The sequence below is a fragment of the Amphiura filiformis genome, chromosome 5 (genome assembly GCF_039555335.1).
Source record: "Amphiura filiformis chromosome 5, Afil_fr2py, whole genome shotgun sequence".
In the NCBI taxonomy this organism is placed as follows: domain Eukaryota; kingdom Metazoa; phylum Echinodermata; class Ophiuroidea; order Amphilepidida; family Amphiuridae; genus Amphiura; species Amphiura filiformis.
This window is the reverse complement of record NC_092632.1, coordinates 61,335,911-61,361,732: the sequence shown is the minus strand read 5'-3', so window position 1 is coordinate 61,361,732 and position 25,822 is coordinate 61,335,911. Positions and strand designations below refer to the sequence as shown.

At 36.2% G+C, this 25,822-nt stretch overlaps 1 protein-coding gene across 1 annotated transcript; it reads right to left on the bottom strand.

The window, feature by feature from the left end:
* Window positions 1-2,554: 2,554 nt before the first annotated feature.
* Window positions 2,555-25,822, bottom strand: LOC140153481 (GTP cyclohydrolase 1 feedback regulatory protein-like). Its single transcript, XM_072176244.1, has 3 exons — window positions 25,715-25,822; window positions 19,923-20,017; window positions 2,555-3,755 (listed from the first exon to the last, which is right to left on the bottom strand). Exons 1-3 carry the CDS (start codon window positions 25,748-25,750, stop codon window positions 3,626-3,628), a joined length of 261 nt encoding a protein of 86 aa, XP_072032345.1. The 5' UTR covers window positions 25,751-25,822; the 3' UTR covers window positions 2,555-3,625.

Here is a 25,822-nt window from a genome sequence, read left to right as displayed (position 1 = left end):
GTGCATGCATCATAATGAACTAATATTGGCATACAAATGTATTGCTATCAGGGTTCGAATTCATTTACAAATTTTGCGTAGCAGTTTTTGGCTAATTCATCATAATCAGGATACTTCCATATACTAAAGCACTATAAAAAAAAAAAAAGTGCTATACAAATGCAAAATTGGGTAGCAGTTACTTCAAAATGTGGAGCAAACTGCTAAGCGATACAGCCAAATTCGAACCCTGATTACTATAATAGTACTAGACTCAAGGTTAAGGGTAAACTCATCCAAGTTTAACTAAATTTACTCACTCATAACAGATTATAATTTGGAAAACCAATTGTTCCAAAGAGTTGTTTCCCTAAAGGTCTCTATTTCACAAGGTCAATTCCAACTACAGACCATAGTGAAGACCTTTTAGACAAAAAAAATTAACCCCCAAATCTGCACGGTTTGGAACAAACCCTTGTGACAATATCACCACAAGATTAGATTCTCTTAAAGAAAATTAGTGTACCTCCAGATAAATTAACATAAGTGTGTGCTTAAAGGTCCCTGACCCGATCCACAGGCTCATATTTTTCTCAATACTCGAGTGAAATTTAACGCCCTAGATATTTTTCGTTTAAATGGTGTGAACAAAAACGTTGTGATTTGTGGTTATCCTATATGGGGCATTGTTATACACGTTTTTGCTTCTCATATCAAATCTGCTGGAGCAATACACCTCAAAAAATTTGGAAATATATTGTTTTAATGGTAGGACTCAATTTAAGATATAAAACAGAGCACAAAAAATAGGACCACACCTCTTTAAAACAGACTACTACAGAGTATACATCAATAGACAAGTCCCTGGTCTTGTATGCTGTGAATTTTCGCATATTCATGTGGGCCGATCGTTCGAACATGCGTGTATAACAATCACACCAATGTTGCGTGCCTTCGCGTATACGCAATAGAGCGTTACGTGTCTTCGTGTTAATGCAAAAGACTGTAAAAATACAAGCATAGCAGTATTGTCTGTCGCACCTCATGGAACGATCGGCCCTCGTTATCAGGTGATGCTGTGACTTTGACTGTTTGTGGTTAGTCTGTAGTAGTCTGTGTTACTTATTTAACTCTAGGTACATACTTATATAAAGTTGTAAATGTTGTAAGTGACGTAATAATCGGATTAACTACAATGGATCGCCCTGCACTACAAGCAGGTTGCACTCATCACCTGTGTATGTCTGCAATCATAGATTGAATACAGTACCGCTCTTTACAAAGATACTAATCTTACAGATGCGAGTGATCAGCATTTCTTAGACAACTATGGTTCAATGCATAGGTTATGCGTGAATGTTGTAGTGCAGGGCGATCTATTCAAAAATTGTACTCATCTATTGCTATGGTAGATAGTCCGATTATTATGTCACTACGAAAGCAAATAGCATGCACATATATTGGTGGGGGCTTTGGGCGCCAGCCCTGGCCGGGGAAAGGCAGGGGCCAAAAGCGAAGGGGCGAAAGCGAAGGGGAGGCGGAAGAAGAAGGCGGCAAAAAGAATTAGTAAAGAAAAATGGGTGGAAAAAATTTGAAAAGTATAAAAATTGTGGAATAAATTGTACTATACATCAAAATGTGTTGCTTTTAGAACAACTACATCAAGTGCATTCTAAAACTTTTACAAGTCACATAGTAAAGCTGAGGAACATGTTTATGTTGCTCGTAAGTCTAAAAAAACACATTTATATGAAAAATATATTTAAAAAAATGATTAAAACACACTTTCTGCCTTAGATTTCCTCTTGAAGTTCATTATTTTCCATTTCAATATAAGTCAGCAAATTCATGATTAAATAATGCTGCCATGTCATCTTCCTCCCCTCATTATAAGTCGCAATCTTTCCATTAAAACACATTTTGCTGGACATGCTGAAGACTTAAGGGCTGGGGTATGAATGTTTGGGCAGTATTTATTGTGGGACATTAGAGCACATCAGACATATCGAATTGCATTCTGAATACTGAAGAATGTCATTCTGATATCAAATAATTTTATTTTTGAAATTATAATGTAATACACATTTTATGGCAAATCATTAAAATTGATATTTTTGATATTTGACAGTACTCGAAGTAAACTTTATAAATCTGATGATTTATACTTGAAGTGTATGTAGGTGGGATGAAAAGCTGACGATCAATTGAAAATTTTAACCTTTCGTATTGAAGATATGGATTTTTTTCCAAAAAGACCAAAAAAAATTAGGTCTTTTGGGAAAAAAAATCCATATCTTCAATATGAAAGGTCAAAATTTTCAATTGATCGTCGGCTTTTCCTCCCAGCTACATACACTTTAAGAATATATCATTAGATTTATAAAATTGACTTTGAGGACTGTTATTATATCAAAATGTGAAAAATATCAAATTTTAATAATTTGTCATAAAATTTGTATTATATCGTGAATTTCAAAAAATGAAAATTATTTGATTCGATATGTCTGAATGTGCTCTCATGTCCCACAAAAAATACTGTCGAAACGCTTAAAACGCTCATTCCAGATCCCTTAATGTTCTAGCCATTCCAAATACACTAATTAGGAATGTTGATGGGCTATTCTTTGGTGTAAGTTTAGTGAAGAAATATTCACTTCTGCATCTACAGAGTAAATGCTGTCACAAAAATGAAGTTGGCAATGTATCACTTAACATTCCTTTGTATACTATGTCTTATCTTAAGAGAGTGCCGTCAGTGCGTTTACGAACCTAGCTTGTGGACAGCCCCCTTCTACTCTCCACTGGTTTAGGTTAGCGTGCACAATTTGAACTGCCACTGCGAAATACGCACACAACGTAACTTGCTCTCAAGTTCAGACAAGATACAGTATAGTTACACCTCAAGTGTTACACTCTCAAGTTGAGACAAGACACCGTATAGCAGTCAAGTTAGCTCAATCGATAAGGCGTTCGACTTTGGTGCAAGAGGTTGCGGGTTCGAACCCTGGCGGTGCCTAGTATGCTCTCATGAAAAATTGAGTTAGCTTGAAATTCCCTTGGACAAGGAACTCACTGCTAATTGTCTCGTTGTAACCCGTACGAAACTCGGGGAGCTGATCCTGGTTGCAAAGGTTAATTGTGGAATGTCTAGGGTGTGTGCTCTTGTAGCAGCAAAGTCCCTGAATAGTTGTTTTAAAAATGGTTTATGGAATGATGTGGGACCGTAGTGGTCAGCGACAACCTGTAAAGTGTGCTGAGGCTTGTGGATCAACGTCTAGGTGTTGTGCCTGTGCGTAGCGCACTATAAATCACTGCGCTTTTTTTTTACATCATAACCTTGATTTCTCATAGAGCCTCTATGCTGTACTATACACATAGAGGTGTTGATAATCAATAAATAGGTGCAGGTTTTGCAACACATGTAGAAGGAGACCCACTGTACTGGCAATATCCATGCTTTTCTTTCAAATTTGTTGGCAAAAATATGAAGAAACTGGCAGGCATGGGCCATCTATTTGTACCATTCTCAATTTTACAGTTGCAATATCACTCTGCAAGACTGAATATTGTGGAAGTCATGTTATTTCACCATGTTATATAGCCTCAGGTTAGAGTGCCCACTTAGGACTAATCAAAGCACAGTCCATCATTGTGCTGGTTTAAACAGTGTCCATACCATAGTTTGTCCAAGTCCTGTTACACCTACAACTTTGTAGCCTTTCTCCTCCAGTTTGTTTAACACTAGCCTTGGAACATCTGCTGTACTGTACTCCCGACTGTATAAATAAAGAAAAAGAACGTAAGACAATTGTTAATGACAAGTATAAAGCTCTGGGCCCTTCCTTAGCCAACTGGTAAGAGTTTGAGAACTCCCTGTAATTAGTAATTCAGTCATCAAGTTAATGCTATAGAGATCTGCAAAAGCAGACTTTGGGTTTCATATTTGTTGAAGCAGTTTTCAATCATCATGAAATTGTGTTATTTGTGAAACTTAGTATTGAAAGTTACAAAAGCAATACAAAATAATACATCTAGGATTAAGTCAAAACCAAGGAAGTGTGTTCCTTGTGAAAATTAGTATTAAAAGTTACACGAGTAATAAAGCAATACATTTAGGATTAAAGTCAAAACCTGAGCTTATTCATATCCCATAATTCAGTTATCAAAATCAAGGATTTGACATATATCATAGTTGATAATAAAATGAGGACACAAGGAGGGCCAACAGTCAGGAACAAGATGATGTGCACAGAATGAGCCATCCTCTGATGATAGGAGGGGGACAGAGCCTAATTGTTTTTGGGGGGGGTCATCAGCCATTTAGATGAGGCTAACAAACACTTTGAGAGATGCTTAGTGCCTCAAGGCACAGGTCTGAAAAACAACAACTTACTTCATGTTATGTACAGAAAAAAAATCATTTTAATTAATAAATAATAAAACAAAAGCAAAGTTAGTCGCACACATAAATTATATGTGTCATAACGTCCCTTTTCCACCTGATTTATATATAAATTCTACAAACTCAATTTATCACACACACACATTGTAACACTTCTCGTGCTCCCTGGAAAGAATTTTGTGCAACGTTGCTGCCCTCTGTCCATTGATTCATGGAAGGAGGGAACACTATGATACTGAGACACCAGGTCTGTTAACCTTCCAGGTACGTAGTTTACTTGTAATAGATATTTTTAACCCTATCTATTCTTGAACGAAAGCAACACCCAGATATTAGAGTAACATGACTTGCACCATTCACTTGCAACTTTCAAAGATTTTTTTGTTGCTTTCTTGAATGAAAGCAACACCATATATTGTTTATCACCAAGACAGTACTGTCGGCGACTGGAATTGCACCTGACCAGTACATTGAAATGAATATAAAATAATATCAGTACTGCAAAAGACAGTGACCGCAAAAGACAGTGACCGCAAAAGACGGGTGACCGCTAGTGTTATTAAATCATCACTTGTTCAAGAAAATGCAAAATTTGTATTCTTGCAATTTGTATGAACTAAATCAATGTTCAGCCGATCGCCAACGGGTATACAAGTATATTGATCAAAACTTATAAAGCTATGCGTGATCAGTTGTTTATGTAAAGGAGGATTTAGTGAACCTAGCATCCACTTTTTATGATATTTTTCAGTAGATATCCACGAAAAAAGCTTATTCCCAAAATTTCAGTTGATTCTGATTTTGCATTTGTGAGTTATGCATGACTTATGTGTATTTCACTGCTCAATAGGCCACTGTTGTAATTTTGTTCTGGTATACCAGAGTGAAATTAAAATTTGACGATATATTTGCTAAACAAATTAATCTGCAAGAAATTTTTGGTACATAATATGAAAATTTGTATTGCTTTCATAAAAAAAAAAAATCATCAAATGTTTATACACACAATATTTCATGCAATACCAAAGAAGTATAAATCATTTTACATATTATTGAGGAAGCTTTTACTAGCTTATTGAGGAAGCTGGGAAGAATGGACTGTGGCTTCTGAAACTGCACAAGCTGCAAGTCATACATGGCTTGCAAGTCATATTAAACACAGTATAAAACTTAAAACCAAGACTAAACACAGTATAGTAAATCTGTTGCTTCACAAGCCTCTAGCTAATTTATCTGTTGCTTTACTTTTTTCATCAATCGCAGAGTCTCCTGGATGCAAAAGAATGTGGTTTGACCCATCAACTTTGATTGAAAGTTATTGATTTTTGGATAGAGTTACAGGGCACTGTAGCAGCTGCATGGTAGCTTCATGGAACTCTACTCAATATGCAGGAGCGTTACATGTGTAGATTTATCAAAAATTGTACAAAATGTGGATTTCAGCTTAAATAAAACAGTTAGACAGGTAATTATAGTTGCAATTTCACAAATATACTGATTTTTTTAACACTTTTTCAAACTTGATGACTTTAATCTATAGTATAACCTTCTCAAACAAAACTATTAACAAAAACTGTGTCACATTACAAGTCAACTATTTTAAGTACATCTGTGAACACTTTGTTCTTTGTTGTCACAATTACAATTTTTATTCACAACCAATTAATTTAAAAATAAATAAATAAATACATTACAGTGCGTAATAAGAATACTTAAATTTTTGCTCTATGTACAAAATATGTTTCTTAAATACAATGGTATGTTAATTTATAAGTTTGTATTAATGGTTACATGAAACAAATTTAGTAACTAATTCATGTTTGTGGAATTTCCATCTCAGCATTCTTATTACTCAATCTGGTTTTTTAAAAACAATTATCCCATTATGGATTACTTTATCATCATTCTGATTCCAATTTAATATTTAACCCCATGAGAACTACCTGCCTATTGGTCAAAAAGAAATTTCCATTATCAATTGGACCAATCAGCAACATTGTTAGAATAATTCACCACACAAAGAAATTGGGGTGAATTATTTGCAAAGCTCCATTCTGATTGGTGATTAAAGTGAAGCTATCACATAATTGACCAATCAGATGCAATGTTAGATCGGCAAGTAGTGCTCAGGGGGTTAATCATCATAAAAACACAATTACAGTATTTTACAAAGTATATATGAATCTGCTTAATATACAAATATATCTCAATGCAGATGATGCATTAATAATTTCAAACCCAGTCGGACCAAATTAAAATGATTGCTGTTTTTGACAACAAATCTTTAAGAATGTATTCAATTATAACATGTTGCTTCTAATCATTTTTTAAAGTCAATCTAGAATAAATCTTCATTCCTCTAGGACTTCAGCCATTGGTAGATTTAAGGGGGTACTACACCCCTGCCCAATTTTTGCCTATTTTTGCATTTTTCTCAAAAATTATAGTGGATTGGTGACAAGTAAGACATGTAGAGGGGCAAGGACTACAACTACTGCACTGGAAATTTTATTTCAGCACAGAAAACAGCTGTGGAGTTACAGTCAAAAATGAGGGAAAACCAATATTTGATCAATAAATCAATATTAACTACTTGCCTTGAGTTGCTGAATTTTCAGTGCAGTAGTTGTAGTCCTTGCTCCTATTTATACATATCTTACTTGTCACCAATGCGCTATAATTTTTGAGAAAAATGCAAAAATAGGCCAGGGGTGTAGTACCCCCTTAATTGCTTGACAACATTTTGTGAATACAACAGTACAGGCCCGTAAGGCGACGAAAAAAGAAACCCTGTTCTACGGGGGGACGGACATTTCAAGTAGGGTCGGTCGGTCAGCTTTTTTTTTTGGAAATGACCCAAAAAATCACCAAAATCTGTAAATAACTTGCAATTTTGAGAAAATGTGTTCAAAATCTGGGTTGGTCAGGCCCGTAGAACAGGGTTTTTTTTTTAAATCGCCTAACCAGGATTACTTTGGGGGGGCAGGGCTGATTTTGAAAAAGTGGACATTTTTTTTCTTCAAAATTTGGACCTTTTTGGATGGGGCAGATTTTGAAAAAGTGGACTTTTTTTCCAAAATGTGGGCCTTTTTTAACCAAAAAGGAGTAAAAAACCCATTTTTTTATCAGGCAAAAAAGGGTGCATCAGACAGATCTTAACTTTGCCACCGGACAAAGACAAAGAAGGGCACCATGGCCAACAAGTGATGAAGAATGCTTACGATCTGGGGCGACAAAGCCAACACTGAAAAAGGGCAGGCAATGGCCTCCATGAAATTTGAGCCCTGGTCTCAGAAGACCACGCACATAACTTTACAATTTTCAAATTTAGTGCATTAGGTTTTTGTTACATGTTTTGAGGAAGATTATTATCTTTTAGTTGTCACTTGTCACAAGGGAAAAAGTCATAAAATTTGGCCAAAAAACAACTCCCACCACGTACCACTTTATGGTTTTTCCATTTGCTTCTACGAAAAACCTCTTTTGGCCTTAGAGGAGGAATTTTAAGTGATATTTCGGATCCTGTGTAAATTCTTATTATTTAAACTCAATAAAGTTCATCATGTCAAACTGCTCAGACATACAAGCTGCATCATAAATGCTTTTGCCTTTTAAGGAATGCTATCAGAGACATCACCCTTGTACAGTGAGTCCACCACTAAATATTTATTAAGAAAATTAAGAAATTTGCTAAGGAAACAGAAAAAAAAAGAATAAATAATTATCAGGCTTTGAGTTTTGAAAATACTAGGCGTGCAATAAATTGCACTCCTTAAAATGTTAAGATGAGCTGTCAGGTGTGCTATTTTAATAGCAATTAATTTTAAGTGTAATTAAAATTGCACTTGTGAAGAAGTTAATAAAGAGTCTGACTCCAGCAGATTTTATAAGGTGAGCCCACACTCGGATGGGCAACAAATAAGGTGAGCCCTCTGCAAGCGTTGCACTTACTCACCCTAAAACTCAAAGCCCGATTATGAGCAGGGATGGGGGAATACAAATTTACAAATGGTGTAAATATGGTAATTGAAATGACATATTCTACCAAAGCAGTCTTTCAAACTGGGCAAAATATTGACCTTTCTGTCTCTCTCCACCTCGATGACCCCTAAGCAGGGGTAGCGCTAGGTTGCTTTATGGGGTCCAGGACCCACCAAAATAGAGTTCGGACCCCCTGTTTTTAAATTTTCTGCAAGTTCAGGGATCCCTGCAGACCCCCAGTTTTTCAATCTAGCGCTATTGCAGACATACTATTTATGCTGCATATGTGCAACTCTGACTTACCAAACTCTACTCTGGACCCCCTACTTTTTAATTTTCTGCAAGTTTGGGGGTCCCTGCGGACACTGGAGTGTTTAGTTCTAGCGCTACCCCTCCCCTAAGGCCCAGGACTGGTGCCCACACTGATAATGGGAGAATACAACAAATTGGACGGACCCCCTTACAATGTACATGTAAACATAACTTTCTGTTACTGGGGAATTGATCAAAACTGGTACATTTTTTGTATTTCTGCTACCACGGAAAGACCTCATATATGAAGCACAACTTCAACTGCTAGCTGGTATGCTGGATGGATGGTGCCATAACACCAAATTGTACAAAAAGCAAACACATGCACTTACAAATCATCCATTTATGTTATGCACACATAGTACATGCTACAAATACAAATGCTTAGCTCTTGCAGCTGGAATGTAAAAAATTCTATTTATTCGAGAGTGTTCTTCCAACGCTGTCCATCTGCTTCCTTGTGTAGTGTCCATATATAAGTCTGTCCCATGCCACATTGACCAACAACCATGAAGCCTTTTTTCTCCAGTTTTTCCAAGACCAGACGAGGGGGATCTGGGCAGGTGTATTCCTGGCTGTAATAATAAAAGCGTTTTGGCTATATTGTCAGGAAACGTGAAGGAGTAGAAAAACAAAATTTTCAAGGAGCTATGGAAGGCTGATGTGGAAGGGGACATCCACCAACATCTTGGACTAATGATGTGAAGCTGGTTTCTAACCAAGGAATGCATGGTGCAACATAATTGGCATATCAGATTAACCCTAACAAGGAACATGCTTTTTTGCTATCGGAAGGTAGAGAAGGAACGAAAAAGGAGAGAAGATGAAGAAAGATTTCACTTGGCACCCCCGGGAATTGACCCCGGGACCCCTCGGGTGCCACGCACACGATCACTGACCTCATGCCATGGAGGAGTCGCTTGCCCGGCCAGCGACTTGGTGCCCATAAATGACTTAGGGTGATTGCGCAATGCCATCACGTGGAATGCATGCATGCGCAGTGGTTTTCCTTGTAAGATTTTTAGGTGTTGGGGTTATGTGATATTGGGTGAGACAGCACACTCTTGTTGTGAAGATCACCTCACACACCTCAGGTTATGCCAAAAACAAATCAAATACCAAGATTATACATCTGCAGAAAATCTTTGACAAATCCAGTACGTTCGCATTACAGATTTCCATTAAAACCATCTTAATTTATGTATTGATGATAATACGACATTATTAATGCAAGAAAAATTCATGTTTTGGTGTTTTGATGTCATTTTGTTTTGTTTTCCTTACAGTTTAATAAACATGTTGCTATATGTTGCACATTGTTTATGGGCAGTTTATATAATGACATGCACAAAAAGTGGTGAATATGGGAAGCTCCTTCCCAGGAAATTTAGGTATTTTATGTCTTTCCTGCTTGCTTCCAGTGAAATAAACATTTTTTTCACACCCTGGACATGCATGACCTAACCTTATCATTTGCCCAAGTATCATACTTTATGAATGATACAAACTGACATTCATTGTGAAAAAATGTACTTGGCTGATCAAAAGTTTTGATTTAATGTGAATTGGAAAATTTTTGGGTATTTTTTATCAATATAAAGAGAATTCCTTAGTGAAATATGGATCTAATTTTTACATATCTAGCTTATTTCTCCTGATCAATGTTAGTTGCTTGCAAATATGAATTTATCCAGCTTAGGTCATGAATTCAAGCACAAAATCATGCAAATTACATACTTTTTATCTAGTTCATTTCTCAAGTGAGTCAAGTCAATAAATAACTCTTTCAGAAGTTGTTCAGAAAGGTATCATGTGTGGTAAACAAAAACACCATAGCAATCTCACACTGATGATACATGTGTAACATGTCTGATGAGCATTGTGTGATTGTGTTATTCAACCAAGTAACTGACACAGTACATTGAATGCGATGTTCCCTGCACGATTGAATCCACCTTTAAAGCCATAACGTACGATCTTATAATATTGAAACGGAGAGCCAAAATGCGATTTCAGATTTTTGGCCTGTTTTTAAGCTTACCTCCCGTGTGTTGTCAATGGCCGATTTTAGCTCTTGTCAAATTCACATTTAGAGAAAAGTCACGATGCTCACGTGTTCGTGGTAGTTTTTGATCGTTATTATACATTTAAAAATGATTGCATGGCTCTGCACAAGGTATATTTTTGTAAATATTTGTATTTGATGACCAGTCCGGTCGTCCGGGATGTCGAGTGTTGGAAATACGGCAGAGAAAATTTGTCATGTCGTGCGTGCGAAATTGGCCTCAAATTTCACTATTTCCGCTAGAAGTTGTACAGAGATCTTATAATATTGTGTAAATAATTTTGTCAGGAAAACAATAAGGTATTACATACCGTCTATGAATACATATTCAGGACAAAATTCGGGCTTTTCTTGTGTTGTTTACCTGGTTGTTTACAGAATTTTGGATTTGCCATTTTGAAAAATCCCGCCAGCAATCGCTCTGTGAAACGTAAACAAGTTTTCCTAAAATTGTAAATTTCCTTAAAAAGCGACTTTTGTTGATCAAACTTTGGATTATTTAAGATGTAATTGTTTAAGGATGTAGAATTTTAAGATATTTGTGAGTATTTTTATGTTTTACATGGTCAAAAGGGGTCATCAGTTTGATTCCTGATTTAAAAACACTAGCAGTTCTAGTTATTAAATTTCGTCATGTTCAAAATCTTTTCGAAAGTGAGCGCCTGACGCGGAGTGACTGCGCGATATCCATAGTAACAGGAGCTTACGCTTTGAGCGCAGCCGCCAAAAGGTTCCATGAACGCGTTCAGGAGAGTATAAAAGGCCGTGCACAACGCAAATAGATCAGATTGCTTGGTGGACAATAGTCCACCCAAACCTTCACTCAGTTTGAAGGTAAGCACTGCCAACCAAAGCAAATACGCCCTACTCTGGAGCTCATATTGAGCTAGGGGCAGCTTGCTACCACAATAGTGGCAACACCGGTGGTTATGCACTCCGGTGTTTTGGCCTAAGCGCCTATGCCTATCGTGCAAGTGACTTGCCGCACACATGCACAAGTCCAATGGAAAATTATGCACTGTATTTTGTGTGCATTCATTGTTGCATGGCAAGTTCGTATAGGTGTACAGAAATGGATACTGTACTCTGTAGTCGGCCAACTAGGCCTTGGCCTAGCCTATGACTATGTCATGTGATGAGAGATTCTGTTGATTAAATTGTATTTTTATGCTTCTTGATTACTAGCAGATAGTATATACTTTTCGGCAGCATTTATTGGTAATTTATTTGGATTTAAAAGAGATAGGCCTAAATAAGGAAATATCGTCATGATCAACAACAGAGATTGTGTATTTACCAGTGTTTACTTGTATTTATGAATTGTGATGTGATAAGACAAATATGAAAGCAAAATAACAATACAAGATATAACAAAAGAAGCAAATATAAAACAGAATTGTCAAGTCTCATTTTTACCTGTTACTTCTCCTTTCATGCATCACTGATTCAACATGTCTTGGGGAGAATTCTAGTCTTTGATACTACGCTACCACTTGTATGTTTCTAAGGCTAGTCTTCTCCATCAGTCGTTTACAAAAGTATTAGGGGCAAGCTCGGTCCCGTTACAACTGGTGTCTGGCGGTAGGATAATTCAAAATTTTAACAAATTTTGGCTCACGATTTATTATGGCAACGACTGAAGATAGTGTTGATACTTCTCCAACCGATACCAGCTCAGAAATATTAGCTGGTGATGAATTTAATGTTCATGACAGTGATGAGTCAGTGAGAAGTAGGCCTAAACATTCTGGTAATGACACTCAGTCTGGAGTGAAAATAAAACCTCAAACTTACGATGGGACCACTTCCTGGTCAGACTATTTGATACAATTCGAACTTGTTGCTGAATGGAATAAATGGAATGATTATACCAAAGCCATTTGTTTAGCAACTAGTCTAAGAGGTGTTGCTCAGAGTGTACTGGGATATTTGGATCCGACTGACCGGGGTGATTACCACTCCCTTGTGGCCTGTTTGAACCTGAGGTTTGGAACCGAAAATCAGGAAGAGCTATTCTGGGTGAAACTCAATAACAGAGTAAGGCACCCAAAAGAGTCATTGCCTGACCTAGCTCACAACATCAGGAAGTTAGTCAAGCTAGCTTTACCAACAATACCAAGTCCTTTCTCACAGGAGATAGCAAAGAAATACTTCATAAGTGCTATCAGAGAAAGCGAGTTGCGGTTAAACATCCTGCGTGCAAAACCTGTTACTTTTGATGATGCAATTAAGTTTGCAGTGGAAACTGAAGCATTTTACAAAGCTGAAAAGTACAGGAAGCATCAGGATGATGCTAATACAGATGAGAAGGATGATGAACTTACAAGAGTCGATTCACAGAAGACTGGGAGAACACTGAAGTCTCCCTCATCACAAATGCGAGCCAGGAGAAGGTTAGCTTTCTTAAAGATCCAGAAAAAGTTAACCAGGCCGCATGCTCCCTTAATTGGGAAAGACTGTGATGATACATCCTGCCAAATGGCATGCTCAAGCAGTTTCAAGAAGAAAGGGAGAAAGACACGAAAGTCTCCATCATCTAGAAGACGAGCCAGGAGACGATTAGCTGTAAGGAGACAGTTAACTGGTGGTCAGGACACTCCCTTGATAAATGGGGAAGACTGCCAACCAACATGTACCCCAGATGATCAGACGGTATTACTTGACCGTATAGGCGTAGGTGAATGGAATTCATCTGGTCAATACGCCGACACTCTGAGAAAGTTGTCATCTCAGATGAGTCTTTGGAAGAAGTCAGCTATGCTACTTGATGATGATCATGATGGTATAGGCACACGATCAGGCCTATGCACCAACTCATTGGCACCAGGAGACTTGCCATCATCAGAATGAGTCTGGAAGAGTGACCAGTTATCATGCACACAGGCAGTGATAATGTCTGATTGTATATAATTTGTAAATAGTTTTACAAGGAAGATTCAAGGAGACAAAGTTATCGTGATTATGGGATAATGATATGCGGAAAAGCCCTCGCCGTATAGTCATTGATCCTTGTGGTGTATAAAGTCCGGTAAAGGGCTCACCGACGTCTTGCACTGCATACTGATAACTCCTTGCCGCTAAAATATGAAATTACTGTTTTATGAAGTTGAAGTCAGGTAGCCTTGCCGACATCATCATCATATAAACGTGTTTTATAGCGGATTGTCTATACTCGACATGTAGACCCTGTATATAAAAATTGTTTTCATTATTGTTATTATGTAATCATAATAACTCGGCTCTGAGAGGAACAGCCTCCAATAAAAAAAAACTTCATGAATGAAATTTTATTTCAGCCAAAACGTGATTAGAAGTTTGATATGACTTTACTGACTGCAGCGGTATTGTCATGCCAATCTTTTGACCAAGTTTTGTCTCTGGGAAATTCTTGTTCTTTTAAAAAGAGCAATATTCTGGATTTCTTAATTTGGATAAAGTGAAAGACATGTCACTTTATTTCGACACAACTATTCTTACAATCATTTGGAATGATGGATATGGGGACATCCCCATGGAAAAAATGGACAGTGTTGATTGTCGGGCACTCATGTTGTTTTACATGAGATTTCATGCCTTAATTCTGAATTGAATGTCAGATATTGCAGATTACGAAGACAGATAAAGAAAAACAAAATGGAGACGGAGATAGCTACAGTTAAATAACAGACATCGACTTTAAGCCTACAATAATGGTTGCTTCATTGAATAGCCATTAGATCTGTACGTGCTATCTACTGAAGATAGCTAAGTTTCGTCGTATAGGCCTACGGCATGTGCTCTGAGAAGATTAACAAATGAAAATCAACTAGATCTCATCATCTGTTTTCTTACTGATACTGTTGAGGCATCACCACGGGCCGGTTATGCAGATCTTATGATTTTGGAACTCTGGTTGGTGCGACGGTGACTCACTGATTGCAGTCATGATGTTTTCAGAGCAATGTCAGGATATGTAGGCGCGCCGGTAACAGAGAATCAAGTTTACGCTCTTGGGTGGATTACCAACTGAGAAAGTCTTCAAGGACTTTTTAGAACTCAGGTGCAAGAGTGAATGGCAAAAGTGATATTTGACTAGTCAATGGTTATTATTTACCAGGTCAAATGTTTTATTGGATGATGTATGGTTTCTTTACACCTTGCATAATTGATGTAAGGGCGGCGCAGTCAACATTTCCTCTCATGATCGACGGTGAACCAATCTGGCAGTTTCTCATGAGAGTTGCGAAAAGAGGTATGATAATGTAGATTCTCAGATGTTGAAGATATCGAACTGAAGACAAGGTCCATCAGAAGAAAGGACGCTGAGGAATATAGAACTTTTATAATATCTGAACTTAAATATTGATCATATGATGGCAAAAATGTAAAATGTTAAACTGGTGTTTTGTGTAACTTGATGCAGAGACAGACTGTTCATTAGCTCGAAAGTCAAGATTAAAACTGGTATTGTTCATTTGAAAATGAAATTGATAGAAATGTGCACCAAGGTGAATTAAATGGTTCTTGTAAATTAATATTTTATTGGTGAAGAAGAGTATGCATAAAAACCAGGTGATAAATAATATGCTAGAGATACTGTGAAAGATTTGTATAAAACTTATAAACATAATAATATAATTTGCATGTGAAATAGAGTTGCTTTTATAATGTATAGTTGTAAATCTGCCGAATAGCCAATTAATTTTGGAAAACTTTTTGGAGGTCACGACAATGTTATTGTCAGCCTGTCACCAAACAATGGTTGAGTGAATTACTTGTTACCGGTACTGTTAAAGTTTTGTCAAGGAAATGCTCTGATTTTTTTATTGTAATTACGTTAAATGAATTATACATGTTACATTTCGGGACGAAATAGTCTCGAAGAGGGGGTAGTGAAACGGAGAGCCAAAATGCGATTTCAGATTTTTGGCCTGTTTTTAAGCTTACCTCCCGTGTGTTGTCAATGGCCGATTTTAGCTCTTGTCAAATTCACATTTAGAGAAAAGTCACGATGCTCACGTGTTCGTGGTAGTTTTTGATCGTTATTATACATTTAAAAATGATTGCATGGCTCTGCACAAGGTATATTTTTGTAAATATTTGTATTTGATGACCAGTCCGATCGTCCGGGATGTCGAGTGTTGGAAATCGGCAGAGAAAATTTGTCATGTCGTATGCGTGCTGAAATTGGCCTCAAATTTCACTATTTCCGCTAGAAGTTGTACAGAGATCTTATAATATTGTGTAAATAATTTTGTCAGGAAAACAATAAGGTATTACATACCGTCTATGAATACATATTCAGGACAAAATTCGGGCTTTTCTTGTGTTGTTTACCTGGTTGTTTACAGAATTTTGGATTTGCCATTTTGAAAAATCCCGGCCAGCAATCGTCTGTGAAACGTAAACAAGTTTTCCTAAAAATTGTAAATTTCCTTAAAAACGACTTTTGTTGATCAAACTTTGGATTATTTAAGATGTAATTGTTTAAGGATGTAGAATTTTAAGATATTTGTGAGTATTTTTATGTTTTACATGGTCAAAAAGGGGGTCATCAGTTTGATTCCTGATTTAAAAACACTAGCAGTTCTAGTTATTAGTTGTTCTAGTTATTAGATGGCTGAATTCGAAAGTGAGCGCCTGGCGCGGAGTGACTGCGCAATATCCATAGTAACGGAGCTTAGCCTACGCTTTGAACGCAGCCGCCAAAAGGTTCCATGAACGCGCGTTCAGGAGAGTATAAAGGCCGTGCACAACGCATAAATTAATCAGATTGCTTGGTGGACAATAGTCCACCCAAACCTTCACTCAGTTTGAAGGTAAGCACTGCCAACCAAAGCAAATACGCCCTACTCTGGAGCTCATATTGAGCTAGGGGCAGCTTGGCTACCACAATAGTGGCAACACCCGCACACATGCACAAGTCCAATGGAAAATTATGCACTGTATTTTGTGTGCATTCATTGTTGCATGGCAAGTTCGTATAGGTGTACAGAAATGGATACTGTACTCTGTAGTCGGCCAACTAGGCCTTGGCCTAGCCTATGACTATGTCATGTGATGAGAGATTCTGTTGATTAAATTGTATTTTTATGCTTCTTGATTACTAGCAGATAGTACATGTATATACTTTTCGGCAGCATTTATTGGTAATTTATTTGGATTTAAAAGAGATAGGCCTAAATAAGGAAATATCGTCATGATCAACAACAGAGATTGTGTATTTACCAGTGTTTACTTGTATTTATGAATTGTGATGTGATAAGACAAATATGAAAGCAAAATAACAATACAAGATATAACAAAAGAAGCAAATATAAAACAGAATTGTCAAGTCTCATTTTACCTGTTACTTCTCCTTTCATGCATCACTGATTCAACATGTCTTGGGAGAATTCTAGTCTTTGATACTACGCTACCACTTGTATGTTTAGAAGGCTAGTCTTCTCCATCAGTCGTTTACAAAAGTATTAGGGCAAGCTCGGTCCCGTTACAATATGAAATTGGGTAATTTGTTTCAAACCTGATTTTTTTGCATATTTGCAATGTTTACACATGTCCCAACTTGCACCTAAATGGAATCGGCCAAATCTGTTGTCTTTGTAGGTCAACAGAGCAAAGTTCGACATATTATCATAATTTAAAAATTATGATATGTCCTCCCATAGAACTGCATGTTAAACAGCCATTCAGCCAAAATAACCAGTGGGGTGTTTTTTTCACTTTATCTTGTTATTTCAACTTAAAATGGGCATCAACCCTTCCCGTCAGTTATTACTAATATTATTTCAACATTTTGAATAAAGAATAACAAAATTAAAATTTGACGGAAATTGTACATTAAGGCTTTAAATCCCAGAAAAATCATGTACAATTGGTGTATAAACTTCCTGAAAGTCCTGCAATATTGATCATGGTTTTGCTTTCATCTCTTTAGATGTCTCAGACTTGTGTTAAATGCAATAATTTGCTACATGTACATGTAGTATCATCAATTCATATCCATAAAAACATACTTACTATATCTGTGTAGTCGCCAGGTATCAGTCATCCTGAAATTGACACATATCTTACTATTTCTCCATCAGTTGGGCACTTTTCATTTACAATATTCTTTTTTTAAACTATTCTAACAGTGATGTATTTTGCTATTGTCAATTTGTACTGTCATTGAAATGGTTATTTCTTGTCGACATGTCACAAAAAATGTCAACAACATGAAAGGCCTTATAATCTAATTTGTTACCCTTCTAGAATAATCATCACTAATTATAGCATATTACAGCATATTACATAATTTCTAAATATAGCTCATTACCTTGACACAAACCAATCAGAATCATTTAAACCTATAGGTGGTTAGGGGCTGTGCAATAATTATGAGCCGGGGGGGTAAAATTTCCAAACGGCTCGCCAAAAATCGCTTGCTCCCCCTCTCGACCTGCCAAAAAATTGCTTGCCCCCCTCTCTCGGCCCGCTAAAAAATCTTTGCCCCCCCTTTACACATGCCAATTTTTTTGGATCCCAATTTTTGCATATTGCATATTTAAGCGTTTCTGTACAGTTTTCCTAAGCCTTTTATTTAAAAGGCGTCCAAAGAATGTGTGCCAAAAATTGCTTGGCCCCCTGTCGGCTTGCCAAAATTGCTCCCCCCCTTTCGACACGCCAACAATTTCTCCCCCCCAATTTTACCCTCCCCAGGGCTCATAATTATGCACAGCCCCTAACCACATATAGGTTTTAATGATTCTGATTGGTTTGCATAACACAAAAATCAAACAAAGAGAATAAATAAAAACATAAAATGATACAAAAACATACTAAACAGACAAATAACGCAAACAAAAAAGAAACAGGGAAATTACACAAGGATGCTGGCTAAATGAGGTGAGATTGGACAGCCAATTTGTAGGCCTGAAGGGTAGTGGACTTGATAATGGCTTCTGGTAAGTAATTCCATAGTGAAGGCACGTAAGGATATTGTAAGTCTTGTAACTCCAATATTGTTAAGTTCCAAAGTTGATACAGGCCTAATTGAAAAGGGCACTTGTGACAAATTTAAACCTAGAAATAAGCCAGGCTCACTTGCAACCAGATTAAACTATTTATACGACAATGTCATTTTGGTTCACTAGTTTGGACAGCCATCAAGGGTAAAAATGATTTGATTTAAATATTCAGGGAGCACGGTGGCCGAGCGGAACAGGCTCCAACTCATAATCGGAAGGTTGCGGGTTCGAGCCCCAGCAATGCCATCGTGTTGTGCCCTTGAGTACGGCACTTTATCTTGATTACTCCTCTCCACCTAGGTGTATAAATGGGTACCGTCATTCTTAAATGCTGGGGAGGTCACAGACTCGCTGTGGAGGAGGTGTAGCGATCCCCCTATAGCAACATTACATGGAGGAGTCTGGCCCAATCGCCAATGAAAGAGAGATGGGCAGTGGGCACTCCGATCAATGTTTATACAGGATCGTCTCCTTTAACTTTTAAATATTCACTTAAATTACAGAATAAAGGATACTAATTATGAAGTATCTTTATTCTGCAAATAAACATAGCCCACAACATCCACAGTTGCTGTGTATCTTCCATTAGCAGAGATGTCGATGTGTGTGTCCCAGTTTTACATTTATGTGACACGATCTGGTTCATGGGGGCCAAAGGAGGCAATTTCGAAAATTGAGTTACTGTAATTATTACATTATATTACAATAGGCTATCATTTACTGAAAACACCAAAAGTCTAGCATACTTGGTTCTAAAATTATGAAGTTTTTGATGCCTATTTTCTTATGTATTTTATTGTTTTTTTACTCCATATTTTTACCTTAATATCTCAGTTTCAAAGTTGCTGCCTTGGACCAGATTGAGTCACATATACTGTTTACTAAAGCAACACCCCTCCACACACACACACCCCCACACACATACTGTCATCTTCATAGGGTGATTTAGTTAGTGATATTTGTTGATTTAAGTACAAAATCTTTGAGAACCAAATCTCAAGCATCGTTGTGTCATAATTTCAGATTCCTGCCTCGGAAAGAATTCAAATGCTGGATACAAGGGGCATCTGCTGCCAGGAAATGCAGGACTAAATAAAACATGTACCTTTGTTGCAACCTATATATGGTTTAAAACAAACAAACAATACCACCTTTGTTACAACCTATATGGTTTAAAACAAACAATACTACTTACAAATTGTTGCCTAGTTGCTTGGTTAATTTTGCTCCCAAAAACTCCATTAGCTCTGGATCAGAATACTCATCACCACATATGGTAGGTCCACATTCCTGTAAATTGACAACAAGACCTTTCTTGTGAGATATAATGTTAGGAATTTCTCAATGTTAAGGGGGTACTACACCCCTTGATAAATTTGTGACTATTTTTGCATTTTTCTCAAAAAATAATAACATACTGGTAACAAAAATTATGTATGTTATAGGGGCAAGGAATCTAGTTACTACACTGGAATTTCAGTGACTCAAGACAAGCGGTATGTTATAAATTATGATAAGAAAAGCGGTACCGCTAGAATGTACCTCATTTCTTAACATTATATATAATGAACCACTTGTCTTGAATCACTGAAAAAATAAGTACAGCTTGTCTGTACGCAGTGCGATAATACTCATACATAATATGAGGGAGGCACTGACTTCTTCTTCAGAATACTTTTCAACGACAACGACAACGTCCCGTGTTAGTGCCGTACTATTTATACGCTGACTTTCGTATTCGGCGAGGAGGACATTTTCGACCTCCTCGTTTGTTTACAAACAGAGAGGTAGACAAAGGGCCTGTCAAAACTGTTCCGCTTGTCCAAATACTCAAGTATCAAAAAGACAAAAGGATGGTCCACAAATACTGTGAAATAGAGTGATTCACGCAACATGAATAGGGGATTAAAAAACTGTGAAGTAGGACCATGTGTTTCATTTTTTTAAATGTTTTTTTTAAAAATTTTTTTTAGGTCAACCATGAATGATCCTAGCATTTAGGTCTAGGTCCAGGAACACTACAAAACCGAAAAAATAAAAAAATTTTAAATTTCGGGTACCCGGGTACCCGCCCGAAAAATAAACGGGTACCGCCGTCTACCCGGGCACAAAATTACCCGAAAATCCCAACCCTACTATTTATTTTACTTGATAATAAAGCCCTATGTAAATCTGTGCCATTTTGTGCCACTGAAAACACCATTTTTGGAGAAAATGATGAATAAAACCAAAATTAATCTGTTTCAGATGCTCTAGTTTACATTGACAACAGATTCAATGCTTTAGGAAGCAGAATGCAACACTGACTTCACTTTTGAATATTTTTTTCTGGGAGATATGCCTTGGTGAAAATCACCGTTTTGGTCAAAAAAGGGCATTTTTGGGAAAAAATTCTATTTTGACCCAAAATTCATCTTCTGACAAAAGGGAAACATGGTTTGACAAAAACTTTCATCCTTTTCACATAATAATTCCAGTTTACTTATTTGCTGGGAGATAGCACTTTTTTGTTATCGCTTGGGAAAAATCATTGTTTTTGCCTAAAATGGGCCCAAAATGGCCAAAAATGGCAAAATTTGACCAAAATTAGCACAAAAATCACTTTTTTACCACCTTAAAATTTGAATTTTCATACAAAATTTCACAGATGTGTTGAAAATGATAAATATAAATAATATTCAACAAAAATTAGAGTAAATTACTGTGAAAACAAAAAATTGACAGGGGGGCACAAAAATTATCAAGTCCCCCATGCACTCCTAGGCTATGGTAAGTCTTATCAGAGAAAATGGCCCAATGTTCCGACAGTAATTTCGTCATAACTTCACTCAGCAATACAGTAGAAGATTGGTTTTGGTGTCAAATTGTTTCTGAGAAGTTCTCTCTTCCAATAAACAACAATTCATGTTCATAGAATTAATTTGAAATTTATTTTTATGCCTGTCCCTAACCCAGAAATTACCGTATTCGTCCGAGTATAGTCCCACGTTCGAGTATAATCCCACCCACCATTTTTCGAAAAATTTCAGAAATTGTAAAAAAAAAAAAAATTTTTTTTTTTTTTTAAAGTTTTTTTTTTCAATTTTGAAAATAATAAGATGTAGAGTGACGCCTTTCAAATTTGACCTAAAAAAAAATAAAAAAAAAAAAAAATTTCAAGATATTTTGTATTTTTAAAAAAATAAATTCTAGGATCATTCAAGGATAAAATAAAAAAAATGATTTCAAAATGCATTGAATTTGAATGCATTTTGAAATCATTAATAGAGTATGACATGAAAAAAACTATCAATTTTCATATTAAAAATACAAAACATCTTGAAATTTTTTTTTTTTTTTTTTTTTTTTTTAGGTCAACCATGAATGATCCTAGCATCTAGGTCTAGGTCCAGGGACACTCCAAAACCGAAAAAATAAACTTAAAAAAAATAAAAAAAATATATATATTTTTTTTTTTTTTTTTTGAAATTGAGTATAATCCCACCCCCAATTGTGAAAAATTTTCACATAAAAAACGGGTGGGACTATACTCGGACCAATACGGTAATATTTTGTTCTGGGTCTGATTATTCGGACTAGTCCCGTGTATATGGAACCAGGACCAGGTCCAGTCCAGGCGAAAAGGCCACTGACACAAGCGGCTAGGGGACGCAGGGGTAACCATGTCAATCCAATACTCCATCTATTGTGTCCAATACTTAATCCGATAAGTGATCGATGTATATCGATAAAAATAGGATCAAGATCATGGAATTAAGCTATGGCGGCGCGCTTTAATACTTTACGAGGTGAATATTCAAAAACATTTTTGATAACTTACTGCAAATATTCTCAAACATAGGGTGACAAAATATTTGGCAAAGAATGTTTGCAGAAAATATTTTCAATAACATTTTGAAAACATACAAAACGCGTTTTAAATGTTTTCATGACCTTTATTTAACCCGACATTTATGTTATTAAAACGTTTTTACCAACACCAAAACCCAAAAATATAGGCCTAACCTGTTTAAAAACAAGCGGCTAGGGGATGCAGGGGTAACCTTGTCAATCAATGGTTATTCTATTGTCCACCAAAGTTAAAGGCCCATTCAGTGATTTGCTCATCCGGACGATCGTAAAAATCATCAAAATTCAGATTTTGGTACCTTTGTAATTGGCATAGATGTGCTAACATAGCCTGCTAGTGGTTCGGTCGAAAGCCGTGTATTTTAGACAAAATAAAGCATTTGCATGATTCTGGACTTTTGATACTGACAGTACAAAAGTCCGACTCGAGATCGAAAGAAGCTCACTCTCCACCGTACCATGCGGCTTGCGTATTGTTTCTACTACTTATTACATCAGTAGCTACTATTTTAAACAAAATACACAATTTTAACTGTTTTTCATATTTGAATTGACCGTTAGTTTGCCTCGGTGACCTTTAATTGCTTATTTTGTTTTCTACTACAAAAATTAAGCGTCTGTTTTAAATCAATTTAGACTCTACTTCCCCGTGTTAGAAACACTGGACTAGGAAGTTTTTCCAGTCGATTGGTGGCGCACTGTCACGAAAATCTCGATTTTCTCGAGTCGATCTGAGTTGAAGTAGAAAACCTTTCTAAAGCTTCTGTTTTTTGACTAATTTGTCGATGCATTCAGGGGAAAAGTGGTTTAATGAAATTCTGTAGACTTATTCTTTATTTCTAAGCAACTCTGACAAATTTCCATTTTTTTTAATGTTCCTGTGAAATCACTGAAAGGGCCTTTAATCTTATGACATCACCAATACGTTTATATCCATGATCAATCCAATCGATAGGCAATTATCCCCAGAGGACCCAGAAACGTTTTAAACAGGTTAGGCCTATATTTTTGGGTTTCGGTAAAAACGTTTTAATAACATTAAACGTCGGGTTAAATAAAGGTCATAAAAACATTTTAAAACGTTTTGTATGGAAACACACTACAAAAATATTTTTAAATGTTTTCAAAATGTTATTGAAAAATATTTTATGCAAACATTTTTTGCCAAATATTTTGTCACTAAAATAATGATTATGTTTGAGAATATTTGCAGTAAATTATAAAAAAAAATGTTTTTGAATGTTATGAAAAAGTTTAATTCCCTTTACATACCCTTTGTATAACCATGGAGGTATCAGGGTTCCCGTTAAGGATTTTAAAATGTGCGTCATGTGTGACGCAAGTTTGCTGACAAGATTGAAAAAACTTGCGTCCAGACAGATTTTTGTGCGTCCATCTGAAATTCACGATCAATCATACCGGAAACGCATAGCGGCAACCCCTCGTTGCTAACACACGTACCCCGGGTCTACCTCATCAAATGTTGATTGTTAAAATAAAATTTTCGCCGTGATATTCCACCTCCAGTCGCAATGATAATTTTTCTCATTTCTGCATCAGTTTTTGTCCGAAACATGGTCAGAAACAGCTGCAAAAACATGCGCAAAGTCTGTCAATCTTTAGCAAATTTTCGTACTTTTTTACTTCCGGTTTTACTTTTACTTGATCCACGTGTTGTTGATGATGCTATAAAAGCTAAAACACACGCTGCCACAAATAAAAAAAAAAAGGGTTATCGTTTGGATTTTATCATTAAAAATGCTTTTATTCATCGTAACAATAATACTAATAAAGGAAACGTAGATTATTTATGAAAAATAAACTTAAAATATTAAAAACTGAATATTGTCAGGTTGTGATAAATAACTAAATAAACATTAACTGCACGTCGTCAGTGCAGCATGCTTTGTAAACAAACAATTAATTGCATCAATTGGGACTTTCCCCATCAAACAGCGATCGCGACGTAAAGCATGCAAAAAGTGCACGATTTCCTGACGTTGCATTTACAAATATTGCAGAATTTACTTCAATTCTTAGCAGGTTGGTCAAATTTTGGGGCTTTTATTATTGTAAAAATAAAACAATTTCTTATTTTTATCATCAATTAATGATTAAATTTTGAAGTTTTGTCTGCGTCCACATGGACGCAAAATACTTGATTAGCCATGTGAACTTGCGTCCAAATTTGTAAAATACGCGTCTGGACGCAATGACGCACACTAACGGGAAGCCTGGGAGGTATACCTCCATGGTATAACCCGACATTTAAACATTTTCTGGCAACCTTTTCTAACCTTTTGCGAATGATGTCGAAACTCGAAAATATTTTGTGTTTGCTGCATGGGATAATTGAACATAATTCAAAACTGAATAACACAATATATAAATAATAACAAAAATAATATTGCAAAACTAATAAACATGTATTAGGCCTATACTCAAAAGACGCATTCCTATTTGTATTAACAATTTGAGAATTATTAAAGTGCTTAGTTTGAACCAAATAAAACATCACAAAGCGCATTTTAATATGACATTTTTCTGCTAAATTGAATTGGTATTTGTATTCAAGTTAGGCCTACATTTTATGACAAGCTATAGTCATGCTGTTCGTGCGGATATATATAATGTATAACGTTACGAGTTCATATTTAGGCCTATGATAATGATAAAAAAAATGTTTAATTTCTTTAATAAAAAAATTTATATACCTTATATTCTTATAATATTATCATTATTTTGTTTATATTTTTATTATTATTTTTTTTAAATCGTAATCATAAAGAATAAATTAAGTCATGACAACTTGTTGTTGAGTGCTGAATCCAGGTACGGTACTACAGTACCTGGCTGAATCCTGAGACCATTATGGTCTCAGGCTGAATCACCTCGTAAAGTATGAAAGCGCGCCGCCGTAGCTTAATTCCATGATCTTGATCCTATATCGATATACATCGATCACTTATCGGATTAAGTATTGGACACAATAGATGAAGTATTTGATTGACAAGGTTACCCTGCGTCCCCTAGCCGCTTGTCCACTGACTTACTGAAGGAAGAAGAAGAAGGTTTATTATAATATTACATACATGACAGTATACATCAATTGACCATTACGATCCACATTAAACTCACCAGTCTGATCTGCGTACTAATGAAAATATACGGCATTTTGAATGATTTATTTTCTGCCTTTTTCTGGTCCAAAACTCCGAACTTCAGCCGACGACACCCAATTGTGAC